General features: G+C 41.5%; 1 protein-coding gene across 2 annotated transcripts; it reads right to left on the bottom strand.

Annotated features, from left to right (window-relative positions):
* Positions 1-1414: 1414 nt before the first annotated feature.
* On the bottom strand, positions 1415-18590 carry ATMIN (ATM interactor). Of its 2 annotated transcripts, none has more exons than XM_028739609.2 (4): positions 17700-18590; positions 11188-11313; positions 9983-10182; positions 1415-9315 (listed from the first exon to the last, which is right to left on the bottom strand). In XM_028739609.2, exons 1-4 carry the CDS (start codon positions 18006-18008, stop codon positions 7497-7499), a joined length of 2454 nt encoding a protein of 817 aa, XP_028595442.2. In that variant the 5' UTR covers positions 18009-18590; the 3' UTR covers positions 1415-7496. The 2 variants fall into 2 exon arrangements, with proteins under 2 accessions (XP_028595442.2, XP_077787855.1); XM_077931729.1 differs by having other exon boundaries at positions 11188-11316; positions 17706-18590.
* Positions 18591-18895: the final 305 nt, after the last annotated feature.

Below are 18895 nucleotides of genomic sequence, written 5' to 3'. Positions count from 1 at the left end.
ACCTTTTTATTTTAGTGTAGACTATTAAGTAGTTTGGTGAAATAGCCAGAATTACACATAGAGGAGTCAGTCTTTGAAATGTTCTCTTTGGTCATATTGTTATTTTTTTTTGGAAAAAATTCTTACCCCCAAATGCCTCTGACAAAGAACATGACTGCCACCTGTGGGCAAATGTACCAGTCCCTTGCCATCCCTTCCAACATTTGAAGCTGCTTTGAAGGTCTTGGGGGGGGGGAGGGGGATGAATAAGAGAGGGATTACTTCCTTGCTGTCTTAAGACACAGATGTGAGCTTGATGTGGATCTCCACCTTTTTTTGATGCCCACCCCAATACCATAGCCCCACTGAACAAAACAGCTTCAAGCAGGCATTTGTACACGTGTGGTGAAGGCACAGAGGCTAAGGCACTCCTTCAGAGTGCCCTTGTAGACCCTACACTCTCCAGATTGGCTCTTGCTGCTGCTGGAGACAGAAAAGTTATGTGGGGGTCAGCCCCAGACACAGCAGCTAGCATCCCTGCCTATCGTGGCCCCCTTGTGATCAGGGAAGGATCAAGGTGGTGAAGCACGGGATCCCAGTTACAAGGAGGAAGTGCTGAGGGAGCTTTGGAGCCTGTATACAGCAAGCCTTTCATTTACTTTTGAGTGCATGGATGGGGTTGTGGATGCAGAGGTGGAGGGGCATAGCACAGGTGAGGGGAAAGTAGAGTAGATGGAGAGGGAGGCAAAAATAGCAACTAAGTGATAAAATAATATGAATGACAGAGAAATGAACAGAAAAACAGAATGGAAGAGAGGAAGAATAGCTGGTATGAGAGGGTTTGTGTATGTGTGTGTTTGAGACTGGATGGAGGATGGAAGCATGTCTGTTGTGTGTAAGGATGGAAGGGGTTGGCTTATGTGAGGAGGAATGGTTGATGAAATGGGGAAAAGCTGTGAAGAAAAAGGGGTGGGCTATCCGTTGGCTCCAGCCTTGCCTACTGCCGTTATGCGGCCTCTGACCACCTTTCCCCCACGGAATGCAGCCCCTGCATTCAGAACTGTTGGCCACCCCATATTAAACCATAGCCACGCTTGCATAGCCCTGGGAAAAGAATGCCAGGATGGCTACATCTCCTGCAGTCACTCCCCATCATTTGCAAACCCCTTGCATCAGGACAAAACCATACCCTTTATCACTACTTTGGTTTTAAGGCAAGGAATAAAAAAGAAATGCTATCTCCATCCACACAGTCAAAGGCTATTGCACTACAGCAATTTGACAGGGGCTAGTGAAAAGTGTGACATTGCGTTTCCATTTCACAGTATAATCCACTTTCTAGACCTAACTATTTCTTTTCAATAGAGGAATGAAATGGCAAAGAGTTCAAGTAACCATTTAGTGTAAAACAAAAGAGGCAGGGGAAAAGAACTGGTGAGTTAAGGCAGAAAGACATTTATTTGTTCATCTTTGTGACATAAATGTGTTTCATTATATATACAGGTAGGCCCTTAGCCTGAACAGTTTTATTCAAGACAGAGAGTTTATTTATTTAAAGCTCACAGTATTTACAATTCTATGCATGCAGTTGTGTGTGCAAACACCTAATGGACAGAGAAGAGGCAGTTCTACCATTTTACTGTCTGAAAGCAGAGGAAACTGTGCACTTGCATGTTGGTCTAAATTGTCATTGCATGCACGTGTAAGATTAATGTGCTCTTTGGCATTTCATCTTGATTAGCTGCCTGAAGAGAATACGTATGAATCGGAGGAGAAAAAGGCGGCTTGTGGCTCCATAAAGAATAACAGATTTAACTGTGGTAGATAAATTTGATCTTTAACAAAGTGAGCACAAATGAGAGGGAGGAAACCCCTAGAAAAAGAGGACTACTCTGTCCCTAAACATGACAGAAAGGAGGGTGTAGTGAAAATTGCAGCTGCAAACGAGAATGAGATTTTCTTTCACTTACCCATATCCAGCCAGATATTAAAACTCTAATCATATGACAACCTCCTCTTAAAGGTAACAGGCCACAGTTCCATTTTTATTCAGGATTCCTCCAGCCCATCGGCTCCCTATCCACTCAGTGATGAAATGGAAGTCATTCTCTTGAGGCTAGGAAACAGCAGCACTGTATTGTTTCCTTGCAAAAACTCCATAAAGTGCAAGAATTGGATACAGAAAATGTTCAATGATATACATGATCGATGCTGGAATTTAATACGGTGTAATTCAGATTTTTCATCTACATGCCAAGGTTCTGATACAACCCTTGTCCCTTTAATAGATAAACTGTGTGTATTGACTCCTTTTCACATTTCAGGCAACTTGCAGTGGACAAAACCCCTTAGTTCACTGGTATTGTTCAATGACACGGTATTGCTTCTGACATGGTATACCCATGCTTAGGCTGCAGGTGGGGGCTCACATTATTGAATACTCCTCCATACAAAAGGATTCCCTCTTATTTTCTATATGGAAAACTAGGTATTAGGGAATTTAAAAAAAAATTGCAGGGGGGTTGAGGTGTAATCAAGCATACGTGTTCCCATCTGCAGCCCATACACAGCCTAGACACATTATTCACAGTGCAATCCTACATTTAGTCAGAAACAAGTCCCCAACCTCCAAAAACCCAAATCCCCATAAAGCATGCAGAGGCTCACAGAGTTTCATTTCCAGTGTCTGTGTACGCTATCTCAATCTGCAGCCAGATGTGAAGCATGTGTGTGTATGTATGCACACCTAGAATTTTTCTTGAAAATTAGCAAGCATAATGAAATGAAATACCATACTTTGATCCAGCAAGAGTAAGACATCACACTAAGCTCTGCAACTCAGGTTTTTTGTTTTCAAGTTTAGAAATATCCATTAAGCAGACTAGTGCTATTTCGTGGTGCAAAATGATATTCAAGAATGTTCCTTTAAAAGTTAATATAAGCTTTGCAAACAAGAGGTGGTTGTCTATTTCCTGCATGCTCATCCTCTTTTACTCTTTCATCCATCTCGAACCAGCTACAATGACAGGCATCCTGGGTGCATCTACTGCCACAGGTAACCTCTAACGCTGCCTTTGCCAACCTGGCTGTGTTGGCTAGGGCTTATGGGAACATCTGGAAGGCACCAGGTTGGCAAAGGCTACTGTACAGTGATTGTGAACGAGTTATTTTACTTTCTAAAATGATACTAAACAACTCACCCAGTACAGTGAGTGTTAGGCCCTGTTTTCAGATGCTCAAAAAAGACAACTAAGATAGCCCTCTAGAAGCAGGCATGAGAAAGGAAGCAACCAAACCCTGGGAGGAACAGCTTGCCAAAGTTTCTTGTTGCTTGCCTGAGATGGGTAGTAACTTGTAGTACTTGCCTTATTATCATTGCCGAAAAACAAATATGGTTGTAGTTCAAGTTAATTTTAACCCTTAACTGAAGAAAAAGTGAAGAATTTCAAGGATGAGTCTTTCCCTATAGAAGACAGGACTCAAGTTAGAGCTGATGTAAATGTCAGCTGACTATATGCACCATGCATGCTGTATTATACTTGGGATTGTAAGGAAGATCATGCCTGTATATATCAGTGTCCATCAGACTGAGAGAAAGGCATTTCTTGTTTCTTAGTACTATAGCAATCAGGGCTAGTCACACAAACACTAAGATATCAGTATGTATATTACCATCTTTCACCTTCTATGAAGTAGAAGATTAATATGTAGAAGCTGAGCAGGACATTCTTAGTTTGCTTTTGACAACATGCTGAGTTTGATAGGTTGTGGAGGGCTGGGTGGTTTAGATCTAACAAGGGATAATCTCCAGCTCAGAAGGAGGATATGTGGTATCAACCTCTATTCAGGTCAGCTGGTTCACGTTGACAGAAACTTACCTTCCTGTAGCTATTGTGTCATGCAAGTGGGCCCTCTGTGTCTAGGTCATGACAATCATGCTAAACACTTGTATATAAACCAATTCTTTAAAAATTCAAATCTGTTTACTGCTCCCTCATTAGCAGCTAGGTTACCCCGATCGCTAGAAAATACTATGGAATTGGAAAACCAAAGGCAGAAGATGTAGCTTATGCACCAAACTCCCTTTAATTAACTTATATTAATCAAATACAAGGATTGTGTGCAGACAGTTGCAAACTGAGCAACATTCTGGTTCAATCATTCTGATGAAATGGGGGGGGGGGGGAGAACAATCAATAGAAACAAAGAACAAAATGTTACAAGATTCATTTTGAAGACAGGCTCAAAATCTCCTTTAAAAGGATGCCAGGAACGCGAAAGGTGTTCAGACACCAGGTCTTTTCTGCAAATATGACTAGGCTGAGTCAATATTTTCTCTCTTATAGCAAATATATTCTTGGAATCTCCTACTAAAGAAAGAAGATAGCCAAAGGTAGGGCATGCAGGAGATCTGCCATTCCTGGATGGCTTTTAAGTCTTCTTCTATGAGTCCAAGGAGTGTGGAACATTTCTTCCCCCACAAGCAGAAATCCATGGATTGATTTAGTCACAGCAGCAGTTCAAGGCGAGCTATTGCATAAGCACCCTATGTAGGATAAGATACCAGTAACAGAATAGAGCCCAAAGGTCAATCTGCACTATTGGCACTGGCACTACACATCTATAAGTAGCTGCTTAAAGACAATCACATCAACTTAAGAAGGCGATTATATACCAACATGATCTCCACTGCATTAGTGGTACTTTGATTAAGGTGTGGGGGACCCAGAACAGCTGCCTGTTTTGCTTGTGGAAAAGCTTAATATACATACTCATATTAGTGCCTGAACACCCTGACCACAGATACGCATCAACAATTCAAACCCACTTCAAGGTGCCCGTGGACACTTTAATCAAAAGTGCACCTAGGCTACTACATTCTGAACTGCAAGTACCAAGCTGTACACCACAGCAAGCCGGATGACACTAGCTTTGCACTGGAAGCACTAGGAGAGCACTAAGCTTCAGTGGGATAAGGGACTTTTTAGTTGCATCCCTACAAGAGTATAGTTAAATCTCTGGAGTGCTATCTTTTTAATGTATTTTACATTGTTGTGAACCAACCTGGGATCTTATGGTGGAAGGGCAAGTAATAAATCAAATAATAAATAATAATAAATAATTCATGTGACCATGGAGGAATAACAGTACCACTCCTGACTGGCAATTGACCTTAGATCAAAACAACTTGCATGATACATAAAGAGTGCACCCTAGTGATGTCATTACTTCACTGCTGCCTGGGACTCTGACCAAACTGCATCATTTCAGCTTCATCGCTTGTTAAACAGCATCAATCTAGAGATTGATTGAAGAACAGTGTGTAACCTGCATCAACCTTGAAGCTGTTTGCCACTCTTTGGCTGAAGCATTCAGCTGGTGCATACCAAAGTGTTATGTACGTACAGGACCCAGTTGAGAGTTCTTCTTCCAAATGCTTATCCAAGGCTCATTGGGAAATAGATGCTCAATTCTGCAGAATAAATGCTTGGAGAGAGAAGAAATAAACCCTGCATACAATTAATGAAGATTGCAAATATCCAGTGTAGGATATTCTCTTCAATAAACAAAAAATGGAAATAGAAGTTTCTGAAGAACATCAACAGATAACACTGAGCAGTTGCTAACACTTTAGACTTTGCACAGAGTATGCTGGGTAAGAGACGGTAAGACACAAAATCAGTGTGGAAGTGATGGGTCTATGCTGACAGACCATTAGCAGCACTATACAAAGACAACAACAGGCCCTACCACTGAACATGGTGCTCTCCAGATGCTGCTGAACTCCCAACTCCCATCAGCCTCAGCCAGTAGGGACAATTGTCAGGGATGATAACAGTTGTAGCCCAGGAACATCTGGAAGGCCACAGATCCTCCATCCTAGCCCTAAGTTTTTTTGCTCTTTGAAAGATAAGTTGTTCTTGGAGGAGCTGAGGGCTCAACATGAATTTAAAGAATTCAATCACAAACAGAACTTTATGTCCAACAGCAGGTAAAAGCTGTAGTTGAACACATGCCATCTGCTACTTTGATGAACAATTTCCTTTATCACTTGGTAGAAGAGCTTCCTAGTAATCTTGTCCTGAGCAGATAGGAACTCATTGCTTTCTCATAGTTTGCCTTGCAGCTATGTTTCCAAAGTGATTGTTTGACATAAGATCTTAGGACAGATTAAAAAGAAAAAAGGTACATTGGAAATTTTAGTCAATAATCCCTTTTCAGAGGCAATGAAAACCAGCAGCTCTGAAGAGTTGCTGACACAAAATACACTGAATTAAATAACATATATCCAAGTGTATATATCTCTCATTTCTGCATTGGTGCCTTCCTTTCTTTTCCTTACTTAATATAGATTTTTGCAAACCATTGAGCTTAATTCCAAACTGTCTGCTAGAATTTGGTAAGACTGTTCAGAAACTAAACGTCTTACAGGCTACTAACATTGTTTCAAGAAAACTGAATCCATGATCAACAAGGATTTACCCATGCTAAACATGTTGGGTTGTATTCAACATTAGTCATACACTGAGCAGACCAACCAAAATTAATGGACATGGCTAAATTAGATTAATTTCAGTAATCCTAGTTTGAGTATAGCTTAGCTGTACAGAATCCAAAGTGTACTGCTGCACATTTTTCTTAGCATGGTGATGTCAATATTCAGTTGTCCACCTACCCACAGTCGCAAGTATGAAGTCTTACTAAATTTATATGGATTAGAAGCCAGATGAGACACACAGAGAGAGAGAGAGATAGAAAGAGAGAGAGAGAGAGAGAGAGAGAGACAGAGAGAGAGAGAGAGAAAGAAAGAAAGAAAGAAAACTTGTTCTGTACTTTGGTTGGTTTTCTAGCAAGCAACAAGCTGCTGCAAGTATGTAGGGCACATTCCTGCCAAATTGTTAGCCTATGTCACAGCAACATGCGGAAGCGTGAATCTGTAGGAATTCTTGGGCACAACCATGATGTAACCCCTGTAGAGCTGAATTGCAACGATGAACTCCAAAAACAAGAAGAAAAAAGAGAAGAGCTCCATTTTCAGGATTTGGGGAATGAGCCAGAATTTAAAGAAAACTAGGTTTTGGTCCATTAAAAAACAAACACCTACAGCACAATTCCATGTTTGATTACTCAAGAACTCCACTCTGTTTAGTGGACTTCTTCCCAAGTACAGGACTGCTGCGTTAATAGTCAAGATCTGAGGACAGGTATTACTAACAGCTATGAGTTTGGAACTTAAAAGAGTTTTTTTAAAAAATGTAACTCAGCATAGCAGAGGGCAGACACAAGATTACTACCAGTTATGAAGTGTTCAAACATACACAAACACACAGCAGTGAACATATGCACACAGGATTCATATTAGTAAACACAAAACAGTTAAAGTACCTTATAGTAGGACACAGTTTGTAAACCAACCATATGTGGTCAATTACATTCAGTGGAGGTGACTTGAATGTCAGTTTCTCCTACCCACACATAAATTAATCCTCAAAGAAAAGAGAGTTTGAGAACAGCACTCAATGGTTTGATTTATCAGGACCCTGAAACAGAGAACACAATTCTGCACAAGTCTGTGTTTCGACTGAACTGAACTGGGACTCCATTGTATTCCAGGCCAAGTCAGCCAACAAAAAGTCATCCATAGCAGTCTGAGTCTCATTGCTAGTAAGAAATAAACTGCCAAGGGTTTCAAAGCAGCTATCCATGGTCTGTGTTTCAGCACTATTCAGCTGGACTTTGCTTTCTGCCATTTGGTTAGAGGAATTTTTTGCAGGAAAATGCACTTCTGTCTGTGTTTCTGTATCAGATGAGTCTGTGCTCATAGAGAAGGTAGACTGTTTCAAGATGCTCCCCAAAGGCAAATAGGGGCTGTCTAAAAAGAAATTTAAGTCTGTCTGGGTCTGTGTGTCAAACATCTCCAAACCTAAGAAATTGGGATTACCCCTGCAGCTATAGGACTGGGTGGCATTATCTGAAAATAAATCTGTCTGGGTTTCAATATCTAGCAACTCCAAGACTGGCTCAGAGTTCAGCTGGGTCTCTTCTGTCTGTGTCTGGATATTGGAGGCTGTGAAGAAATCCTCAATGTCAAAATCAATTCCTGCGTTCTGCGTAGGGCCAGAAGGCAAGGGTGTGCCAGCATGCGAGCTAGTGTCAGTCAAAAGACTACGGTTATCCAATGACTGACCCGCTGTGTTATTCGAAAAAATAGTTTCAAGATCGTTCAGTAACTCCATTGTCTGGGTCTGATTATCTGTCATAACCTGCTGTGGGAGAATATTATTTTGTGCACTGAAGCTGATAACTGGCTCACACTTAGTGTCTGGACTCAAAGATTTGCAGCTTCCTCTTTGTAGCAGACTTTGACCCAGGCCTGCAGCCATTAAGTTGCTGCCTGGAAGTCCCACTGTGGTTGAATCACTGAATGATGAACTAACACTGTCAAAAATGTCATTGCACATTACAGCCTGGTCCATTTGTACTCTCCCATCAATATCTTTCTGCGACCTATTGGTCTGAGTCTCCCGAGAAATTCCACATGACTGAAAGCAAGCCTGTGCAAGTGCATCTGTCTGAGCAGCTATGGAAGAAGTCAACTTTGAACTGGGTAACAGTGTCTGTGTCTGCACATTAATTGGCAACAAAACCTGAGAGCTGAATGTCAGGTCTGTTTGAGAACAAGAGGACACCGATGAATCAGGAGTCCAGGCTGCAGATGTCACAAAGTTCTGCGAAATATAAGATAAGTCCGTCTGCACATTTGTTGAACAAATCCCGTTCTTGTAGCATATGGTTTCCAGATCTTGGATTGTATTATCTGATGCCCCTTTACCCAAATTGACCTGGATACCTGTGCTGACTGGCTCAACACTGCCAGCATTTTTGGTTTTTGAAAGGGGGAAGGTGCTTTTAAATGCAAGTGTTTCAGCCTCCAGTCCTGGTATCATAAATCCTACCGGCAGAGGCATTAAGTGAACAGTACTCATAACAGAGCCTTTGTCATCAACGGCAACTACAACGGGTTTGACAGAAGAGTCTGGTGCTGATACAAAGATAGGCAATTGAGTAAGCTGCATTACAGGGAGTTTAACCAAAGCCACTTTTGGCTTTGGCAGAAGCAACTTTGGTGAATTTTTTGGCTGCGTTTGTGTTTGCTTAGTAGTATAGGAACAGCTAGAATCTTCAAAGGAAGCTGCTGGCTTCATCTCAGAGGTCTCCAAGTCTTTAGTGCTAGTACATCTGGTCTGGACACTGGCAGAAGCTCCTTTAAGTTTTTCTCCCACCAACTGATTGGATACAGAGGTTTCAATTTTCCTTTTCTTACTTGGTGGATCCCTGTAAATATTACAAAATCTTTGACTAGGTACAGCTGTAGCACATGCTCCTTCATTTCCTCCAAATCTTTCCCACCCCACCACTTTTACCATTTCTATAACATAATTTAGAATAATGTGAATTGTTTGCCTTGAAAGCATACTTAGAGAAATCAAAACAGTAACACACTGAATTATGGTAATGTTAAGCATAAAACTGCATTGCTGGGTAAATAAGTCAGAGTTACAGTTAAACTCTGTGCCTAGGCTATTCAACCAAAGAATAATCTTACAGCAGTTTAGCAGCCAACAATGCTGACCTAAAAGTAAAACTTGCACTGCAATTCCACACAGTCTATAATACTGCATTTTGATAAAGGACTTCAAAAGCAGTAGTCACCCCGCCTCCCCACATTGAATGGAAATGCATTCTGAATTCTTAGATAGTTCAAACAGAATCACTTTTACTGGTGGCAGCATGTTGGATAATAATTGATTGTATAAAAGCCTGGAAAAATCCATGCCTCTTCAGTTATCCTTAAAAAAAATATGTTGGTAAGATAAGGGAAGCTGTCAGTGGCAGTGATCTTCACAGAATGGTGTTAGAACTCCTCCCCCTTCCAATGTTTTAAGGCAAATATATGTGCACATATATGAAACAGTTAACAAAGGAAAAATGTTGCCCTTACCTATGTTCAACAGGGATCTCATGCTGTGTCCTATAAATATGAGACAATAATGCTGTCCTGCTAGCATAGGGGCATCCACAAGTACACTGGAAAGACTTGCCACAGTCCTCACTATGTCGCTTCAGATCCCATATGGTGCCATAGGAATTGCTGCATTTATCACATTTATGCTTCTTTTCAGCATGCATTTTCATAAAATGCTGAAATATAAAAACAAAAGTTAGGTAAGTTATAGGAAACTGCCTTGGACAGCACTGGTTCATCTAGTTCAGTATTGTCTACACTGACTGGCAGCGGCTTCAGGATTTCAGACTGGGCTTTTTTCTGAGCCCTACCTGGAGATGCCAGTGCTCTGTCACTGAGCGATGGTCCTTCCCAAACAAAAGAAAGTGGTACTATGTTTGAGACACAAAGCTGTTCAAGTTCCAGCCTTGTCTATGCAAGACAAGGCACTTTTAAGCATGCTGTCAACAACTGAATTTTCCATAATTTTTGATGCATTTTCATGCATTTTTAAATGACTGACTGGAGTTGATAGAGGGGGTTCAAGATTTTTCTTGAATTCCTGAAAATGGTTAAAACATGGGAATGAAAGTCCATATGCACTATCTGGCTGCACCTCAACTCAATAAATACTACAACTGATTTTAACAATTCCACTCTTTCGAAAGTTATTAAGAATCAGATAATGCATTTCTTAGAAGATCCAGACCTCTGACATGCAACCTGCATGAAGTTTGCAGTTAAGGTTCTCAATAATCTACACAGGCCCATTGTAAATTTTACAGTTATGTACTTCTGTTGAAAAGAGGGCATATTACAGAGAGTTAAAGGAGTAATTGAATTAACTAGTCAGAGCTCTACAGTAAAATTACCCTCCAATTTGTTCCTTTCATTTTCAGCTACTGAAGGCATATCTCAGCACATTTAATAAGTTTAATTTTCTAACAAAAGAGTAGTATGTATAAAACCTGTGCAATGATGCTGCAGGCTCCCTAGTTCCATGAGAGCTCTTTCCCAACACACTGATCCCATAAACAACAGACAACTGACAATATGAAATGACATTCATATGAAGCTTCTCTTATAATGGTATACATTTACACAGAAATCTTGCAATTCAGAAAGATGCATGGCTCTTGAATAAGATGTTCCATATAAATTATATTGTTCTATTTATTGAATAGTGTAGTTAGAATACATACCTGTCGTACAAGAGAAAATTGTGAAAAAGGCCTTTCTGGTCCTCTAGGACAACCTTCAATAGGACAGCAGTAGTATTTCTGTGGCGTTTTCAAGTCTTTCCTTATTGCAGGATTTATTTTTCCATCCTGTAGGAGAAGAATATTCTTAAATTGTATCTAATGTTTGGGGTTCAGAAGTATCTGGAATACAAATAAAGCTTGTCTTTATACAGCATTTTGCCTGCCTGCATACTGAAGAGATTCTCCACTTGAAACTTCTGTACATGTTTCAGTTATTCCCTATATGGAATAAAAACTTTAGGTAGTTTACATCCCAGCTCACTCTAATTGCCTAGATTATGTGATAGGTAGTTGATTATTCACTAACCCAGTTTGGGTCAATCCTGGCTAAATAAGCAGAGGTATGTACAAGGCTTTTGCTCATGTGCTCTATCCCATGTGCTCTGATTTAGAGAAGCCATCCTGGTTTCTGATTTGATCCCAGAATGTCCTGCTTTTCCTTAGGATGTTCCTGTTTTCACTGAAGAAATGTTAGAGGGTATGGAGTTATCTAACCCCTGAGCTGTCTGAAGGCAATACTGTATAGGGAAGGTTTTTTTAATGTTTCATTATGTTTTCATATATGTTGGAAGCTGCCCAGAGTGGCTGGGGCAACCCAGTAAGATGTGTGGGGTATAAATAGTAAAATTATCATTATGGAATGGAATGTCCCTATTTTCATCAGAGAAATGTTGGAGGGTATGCTATCCTCATGCTGCCACTTTTTTCCTTGGCACGCTGTGAGAAGCAAGGCAATTTTCAATTAATGATAGGTCCCAGTAACATAGTTACAATGTTCCAAACCACCCAGGATTTTAAACCATGGTTTGAAAATGTTCCAAACCTGAGACAACCAGTTTCCTAGTGCTAGTGTAATAAGAGTAGATGAAGAATTCTGGGGTTAATTTTGGGGCACCAAGAAGGAGGGAAGGGTGTGTGTGGACACAAGGCTTATTCACATCTGGGCTTGTTAAACCAAGAAGATATGATTGAGTGATCACTGTCACTTAGGAAACAGAAACATTTTGCAGAAAACATTATGCTGAACTTTTAGACCAAACGATTTAGAACCAAACATCTCACCGCAAGAGAGTGTAATATTAAATTCAAAACAAACTGAAGCTAAGGAGACTAGTGCTATACCAATGACTTGTGATGTCAGAGCCATGAACCAGATCAAGGAACCACTGACTGCTCCAGTCTCTCCATAGCTGAACTTGAGCAGGTTTTTGAGCATACTGTGATACAGAGCAAGCATGGACAAAAGCACAGAATAATGAACATATTATTTCCTATAATATTATGTTTAAAAATGCAAAGTTTCTGGCACTTCTGGTTGGAAAGATTTGCTTGAAATATGTGTGGATATGGCTCCTAAAATCTCAGAAGCCAGAAGGAAATCAGTAGGATTTCCAGTAGCTTTGAGATAGGGCTTAATTCCAGTAGTTTGGGGACAGGGATTCAGTGCCCAACATTGCAAAATAGTTTGATTGCAGAAGTATATGGGTGTGGTTCAATTAATACAAAGACACAGCTTTTCTTGGTGTAAAATTTGGACTGCAGAACTTTTAAAGGCTTTTTAAAGTGTGGCATTCTCTTTATACATTAAGGAACCCAAGCATTCGTAATCCAAGGCGTTCCAAACCAGCTGCATTAGATACATGCTCAGACTGGCTGGAATGTAAGTTTCATCATCGGTGCCCAACCTCTTCTCTAACTTCTTTTTATCTTCCCTTTCAAAAAGGAGTGGGGAAAGTGTGAGAGAACAACCTAGAGATGCTAAAACCTGAAATGCAACGATTCAGTCCTGAAGAATGCAGGAAGACTCTCTCTACTCTTCAGGCCCTCCCTACCCTTCTGTTAATAAACAGCAGTGGTAGCATATATAAATCCCTAGGAATGAAAAATATTTCCAAACCTTAAGCAAAAGAATCTTTAAAAACAACAAAAAGCTGCCAGCATTTATTTATTACATTTTTCATATTAGGCTTCCACCCATCCATTTTATCTTCACAACTACTACATGAAGTAAGTTAGGCTGAACAATAATGACTGCCTCAAGGTGACCTAGTGAGATCCATGAATGAGTGGTGACTTAAAACTGGCTCACAGACCCATTGACTGGAGTCTTCCTGTTTATTTTACAGAGCTCAGTTTCCCCATATACAATGCAAGTCTCACTTCAAAATTCACTCACAAGGGTATACAGATTTCCATTTACTCATAGTTCTAAAGCACTATCAGGTATCTTAACTGTCTACTGTAATATTGGCACTAAAATATAGAATACCATTTTGAGAAAACTCTTTGTTGGTTGGAGCAAAAATAAGTCTGAAAAGATATTTCTGAGGTAAAAGCCCAACAAGCCAATATGCCACCCTGGGATATGTAAAGGGATGAGGAGGGATCACAAAGAGTCCAAGTAGGACAGGTTGCAATATTATTGTCACATTACTTCAAAATCTTAATTAAGTCAGTACTTTCCAAACAAAGTATCTGGCTGCAAGATGGAGGACACTGTTTTATAAACACTCGTTTTGCTCTAAATAGCTACAGCTTCCCACCAGAGGTTTTATCAAGCACTTCTGGAAGGGATTTGGAGGAAGCCGCCAGCCACTTCCCATTAAAGGTCACATTTCAAATTTGGAAAGAGATTAAAACTTAAATAATATTATCAACAAAGTACGATCAGAAGCAGGAACCCCACCATAAAGGCAGTAGCAAAGATGTGAGTACTTCACTTAAATACCAGGATTTTGAAAACAGCACCATGGGCTCGGGCACAAAGCTCATTTTCAAGATAAACACAAGAGAAGAGAAAGTTACGGGAGAAAAGAAAGATTAGCGGTAGGGATTCTGGCTTTGGTGAGAGGAGGTTTCCTTGCTTAGCCTGAAATACACAGAGCAGCTGAAGGAATCTGTAATTAAGTACAGTGAGCCTTTCATAGCTACAGTGATTAGGTTACTAGGGTTTCAGGCTAGGTCTGAGAAGGTTATGAAGTTGTCCTTACCTGGGGCATACTCAGAGATTTTAAGAAAAGTACAGTGGTACCTTGGTTCTCAACATCTTGGTACTCAAACAACTTGGAACCCAAACACTGCAAACCCAGCAGGAAGTGTTCTGGTTTGCGAATTTTTTTCGGAAGCTGAGCATGCTCCGTTTTGAGTGCCACACTTCCGTTTTGAGTGTTATGCTGAGGTCTGTCTGTTTTTGCTATTTATTTTGCATTTTTGTAGCTCTTTTTTGTTTTGATTTTGTGACAGTGTGGAACCCAGTTCAGCTACTGATTGATTGGTTGTGTGACTGCAGTACATTGATTATTGCTTTCATTTTATGGATCAATGATATCGTTACGATAGTAAAATTCATGTTAAATTGCTGTTTTAGGGGTTGTTTTTAAAAGTCTGGAATGGATTAATCCATTTTGCATTACTTTCTATGGGAAAGCGCACTTTGGTTTTGGAACGGACTTCCGGAATGGATTAAGTTTGAGAACCAAGGTACCACTGTACAGAGTGAATTTGTGGAGTGAAAGAGCACATAGGTTGCGATAAAGCAATGTAGATGGTGAGGGGATACTGTTCATTGAACCTAGAAAGCTTAGATGAAGTACAGTTTCAGAGCTTAGGAAGGGATTTCTAAATATTTTAAATGGGGATGCTCTTGCCTGATTTTAGTAACAGCACAGCTTGGCGGGCAGGATGTTTGGCTGGAGTGAGGAATCAGGAAGGGATGCAACAAGGCCAAATGAAGCTGCAACTTGTATCAGTGGGTCATAGTATTAGAAGGATTCTGAGAGTTTGAATAAACCCTAACCTGCACCTAGTACATTTATATAAGAGCCTAAGAAACAGATTTTAGGGTGGGTTTATAATTTGGCCCTTCAAGAGGCGCCTCCTCATATTTGCTTACAGAAAAAGCTTTTTAGTGTGTAAATATGTTTGTGTGAGAGAGTGTACAGGAGGATCATAGTGAGGGGATTTGTCAGATGCTTATGGTGAGGGTCACAGTTTAGTGGTGCCACTACTTGTCTCCTTTTTGCAGAAAGACATATCATCATATGGGGCTAAATAGGTGGTGGCAGCAGCAAGTGTCTGGAAGGTCCAGTTCAAATTATGTAGTCACTTGAGACTTCTAGTTCGGGCTTTGGTTCTAAACCTGCTTACTATGAGGGAGCAAGATCAGTGGTTCTCCAATATTACAGGCAAGTCTTCCCCAGCCCTGTTACTCAAACAACCCTTTACAGTGGTACCTCGGGTTACATACGCTTCAGGTTACAGACTAACCCAGAAATAGTACCTCGGGTTAAGAACTTTGCTTCAGGATGAGAACAGAAATCGTGCTCCGGTGGCGCGGCGGCAGCAGGAGGCCCCATTAGCTGAAGTGGTGCTTCAGGTTAAGAACAGTTTCTGGTTAAGAACGGAATTAAGTACGTAACCCGAGGTACCACTGTACTTATGTTACACATTGTTCTAGGTCAAGCAGAATGTGTGGTGGATGATTACCAATTACGGTATGTATTGCAACTCTGTGAATGAATGGTTAGAATGGATACTTTCTGCTGAAAAATTACTAAAGGAAAGGAAGTAGGATGGCAGCTGAGCTGAACTGCTAAGTATCACAAATAAACAAAGCATTAGAATTCTGCCTCTACAGAATCATCATGAAGCTACAGAGTTAAGAACCCACAATAAGAGCCACAGTCCTTGGAAGTCACAGGCTAACCTATGATTAACAGAAATTCCAGAAGCATGAGAGGAAAATAACATTCCAAGGATAGCTGGTACCCAGTCTTCCCCAGGAAGAACAGAAAACATCCTGATAATGCCAAAGTTACTTGCAATTATGATGCCAATCCACCAAGTTACGAACTAGAGAATTTTGGGAAGTACTAAGTGAACAGACGAAGAGGCTCAGATGATCAAGTTATTGAGGGATAAAAGGTATTAGAGGGACAGAACCATTTGGGGAGGGGCAAGATCTCTGCAGTGTAAAGCTTCCACCACAAACCCCACTCCATCACAGAGTGTTTGTGAGTGTATGAGACCTCTCTAACTTTGATTTCAATAAACCCAGTGTTTTGCCTCCCCCCTATAAGACCCTCACTAACTTATTTCAGGCTGAGTATAGTCTGACTATACTCCCAACATTTGGAGATACTGATGATTGAACCTGAAACCTTCTACATTCAAAGCATATGAAATGATGTTACAGTGGGTTGGGTTTCCATGGGTCTTCTCTGAGTAGAACTAACCTTGGATACAGCCCATTATACTGACTCAAAGGACAAAGTATGGCACTTTCATATACCACATTCATATGACTTAGATCAGGAATGGCAATGTGGTGGCCACCAGTTGTTATGGACTATGATCCCCCCATAATATCTGATCACTGGCCATGATGGCTGGGGCTGATGGTGGCAGCTGTAGTCCAAAATGTCTAGAGGGCACCATGTTGGCTACTCCCAGTCTTACACCAATGGTTATCTAATTCAGTATTTTCTATCCTGACTGACCGCAGCTCTTGGGTCTCAAGGAGAATTATTTCCCAATAAGATCCTTTTAACTGGAGGTGCTCAGTATTGAACAAGGAATCTTCTGCATAAGCAACTAGGAAGCTACCTCACACCAAATCTGATCAAATGGTTCATCCAGCCCAGTATCATCTGCCACAACTAGCAGAAATTGAATCTTGTCCCAAGACTAAACCTGGAGCTTTTTGCATGCAAAGGATGTGCATCACTTTAGCTATGGGCCCTCCCTAACATTTGCTTTTTTAAAAAAATGTATTTTATTATCATGGTTGTATGGCGTCCTGGCAGCTTTGCTAGATATGCCTGAAACCTTTAAATAAAGCTAAGAAGTAACTGTGAGTGGGAAAGGGAGTCTCTGAGGTTTGATTTAACATTGTACTGGCACACCACTTTTCAAGCAAAGAAAATGAGCTCAAGGTGGCTCACAACAACAACAGAGCATTAAAAAGATATTAAGAATGCCGCTGGGGGAGGGAGGGAGGGGAAAGGAGTAACTGAGGTAAATCAACCAAAAGGGGTGGGGTGCGTAGAATAGGAAAAGGGCTTTTGTTGCTGTGATTATTATTAATAACTGTCTATAGCTAACAGTTAATAATTATTGCCTGGGATATGAGGAGGGGCTGAATATTATAATTAATAATTGAATTTTGCCAGCTACCCACCAATACTTGGGAACGTTGTGAACAAACCGATGCTGGAAGGGAGTGATTATTAACATTAACATTTGAATTCAGATAGCCGCCATCAATGAAAATAATTGAATTCTGATAGCTACCCATCAGTAGTACATTGGTACCTGGGAAGCTTATAAAGAAACCGAATGCTAAAAAGTGGGGCTGAAATGAAACCTCTCTCTGGCGCGCCTCTGGAGGGAGAGGGAAGGCGCTGGGTCCCCGGAAGAGCGGGAGAGGGGAGGGCGCCGCCGCCGCCACTTACCTGCTGCTGCTGCTGCACGCCGTGGGCCTTGCTGAGGTGCATGCTCAGCGCCGGCGGGTTGGGCAGCACTTTGCCGCAGCCGGGCACCGTGCACAGGATGTTGCTCCTGACGGCCCGCGAGAGCTCCGTCACCGAGGGCCTCACCAGCTCCCACGGGCTCGACGGCCGCTCGCGGGGGCCGCGCGGCGCCGAGCGCGGAGGGCGGCCGAGCCCCAGGCCCAGGCCGGGCCGCCGAGCGGGCGGCGCTCGTGACACGGCTGCTGCCGCGGCTCCTCCTGCCGCCGCCGCTGCTGCTGCCGTAGCCGCCATGTTGCTCTCGGCCGTTCCCGATCCGCCGACCGGCGGGGCACTTCCGGTGGCGGGAGGAGAGGGAGAAAGAGCGTGGAAGGGAACTCGGCGGAGAGACTGACAGGGAGCTCATACATATTTATACTTGGCGTTTTCCATATTCATGAGGGGCGCGCGTTCTACGAAACAAGTCCCACACCCAGTTTGCGCCTAGTGCCTTCCAGATATTATCCGCGGCTGGAAATAAAAGTAGACCAGCATTTTCTATCTCTCCATTTGTAAAATGGAATATGGCTTATTGATAAGAATGTGGACAAAACAGGGTGGTGGTTACCCCCCCCCCCCCATTCAGCAGTTGCATATGAAAGATCTTGGGTTCTGAGGCCTGACCGCAACTGAGAACCGATAGGTAGAAATTCTTTTGTTATTTGCAAAAGTTTGTTTGCAACTTGTGTACATCCATGGGCGTAGCCAGGATTTATGTTGGGGGGCGGGCAGGCTTCATGTTAGGGGGCAAATCCTCAGTTTATTAACCCCTGCCGACGCAAATGTGTACATCCTCAGATGAACTCAATCCCATTTTACACAGGGACAAAGCGCAAAAAAAAGTATGAATTTTTCCAAATGTATGAAGCTATGGATGTCATTAACACTGGAATACAGATCTCTACATTCCAAATCTACCTGTTAAATGAACTCAAATTGATATGTACACACAGTGTTTTTTCTGGGGGGGACACAGGGGTACGCATACCCCTAAACGTTTTATGAATCTTTGTACTTTTGTCTATTTACTGTATTTATTTTTCCCAATTTGAACTATAAAATTGTGTTTTTCTTCCAAGTCAAAATGAGTACCCCAGAACATGTGAATTAACTTCAAAACAGGTTTGGACATTAAATAAGAA

Source organism: Podarcis muralis, chromosome 7 (assembly GCF_964188315.1).
Source record: "Podarcis muralis chromosome 7, rPodMur119.hap1.1, whole genome shotgun sequence".
Classification (NCBI taxonomy): domain Eukaryota; kingdom Metazoa; phylum Chordata; class Lepidosauria; order Squamata; family Lacertidae; genus Podarcis; species Podarcis muralis.
The sequence above is the reverse complement of the archived record's forward strand: the minus strand, read 5'-3'. Positions and strand labels throughout refer to the sequence as shown.

Bases quoted from the DNA above. Each gene is read 5' to 3' on its own strand.
- ATMIN (XM_028739609.2), bottom strand. From the start codon at position 18,008: ATGGCGGCTACGGCAGCAGCAGCGGCGGCGGCAGGAGGAGCCGCGGCA. The intron at 11,314-17,699 runs GTAAGTGGCGGC...CTTCTCCTACAG, and splicing joins GCGTGCAGCAGCAGCAGCAG to GATGGAAAAATAAATCCTGC. The intron at 9,316-9,982 runs GTAAGGGCAACA...TAATATTTACAG, and splicing joins GAGATCCCTGTTGAACATAG to GGATCCACCAAGTAAGAAAA.